Raw genomic sequence first — 734 nt, forward strand, 5'->3', positions numbered from 1 at the left:
GCATCAAGGGAACCACAGCCCGTCAGCTAGATTCCACTTGTCGATGGATCTGCTGTGTTCGGCTCTCTTGTTGGGGCATCTTCTGTCATCTCCTACCGAATACTTCGAATCAGTATCGCGGTATCTTTTGCTCACCATGGCCGGAGGAGTGAGTCGCCTCATACTTCTCTGGCTGATCATGAAGGCTGCATTCGGTTTGATGCTGCATTGTCGTCGGTTCGCGCGTACGAACCAGAGGGCATGCAGGGAAGATCTCTTGTCCACCAGCGTCAAGAGGAGGATCACGCAGTTGCTGCATCTTTAACTGTCCATCGGAGATGAGATGCTGCGGAACTCTCGTGTGATGTTCACGCTCACTTGTGGTGTATTCTTTCCCTTGTGTGTATTTGTGTGATTTCGTCGGCTTTGTGTGTATACATATGGTGTATACTAAAAAAAAACTGTGCTTACTATTTTTATAAGGTAAATCTTGTCAACAAAAGTAAAGGTGGAAAAATGGTGTTTCGTTTTATTGCTAAACATGGATTCACTGACTCGAGATTATTCTTGGCTGGTGCAGTAAGGAAAATTAGCGGTTAATGTAATGCATTTGCCATCATGTTAAGAAAAGGCTCTCTCTCTCTCTCTCTCTCTCTCTCTCTCTCTCTCTCTCTCTCTCTCTCTCTCGTATCCTACTAAACATTTGTGACTGTCACTCATTAGTCTTTTCCTAGGTAATAGTTCCTGCAATGGCC

General features: G+C 45.1%; 1 protein-coding gene across 1 annotated transcript in view; it reads left to right on the top strand.

The window, feature by feature from the left end:
* The window catches only part of LOC135198222 (uncharacterized), a 183836-nt gene extending 183440 nt beyond the window's left edge, over positions 1–396 (top strand). Inside the window, exon 10 of the mRNA XM_064225794.1 lies at positions 1–396. This exon is cut by the window's left edge and continues 19 nt beyond it. Within this exon, the coding sequence (XP_064081864.1) occupies positions 1–304 (304 nt within the window). The 3' untranslated portion in view covers positions 305–396.
* Positions 397–734: the final 338 nt, after the last annotated feature.

The sequence above is a fragment of the Macrobrachium nipponense genome, chromosome 22 (genome assembly GCF_015104395.2).
Source record: "Macrobrachium nipponense isolate FS-2020 chromosome 22, ASM1510439v2, whole genome shotgun sequence".
In the NCBI taxonomy this organism is placed as follows: Eukaryota; Metazoa; Arthropoda; class Malacostraca; order Decapoda; family Palaemonidae; genus Macrobrachium; species Macrobrachium nipponense.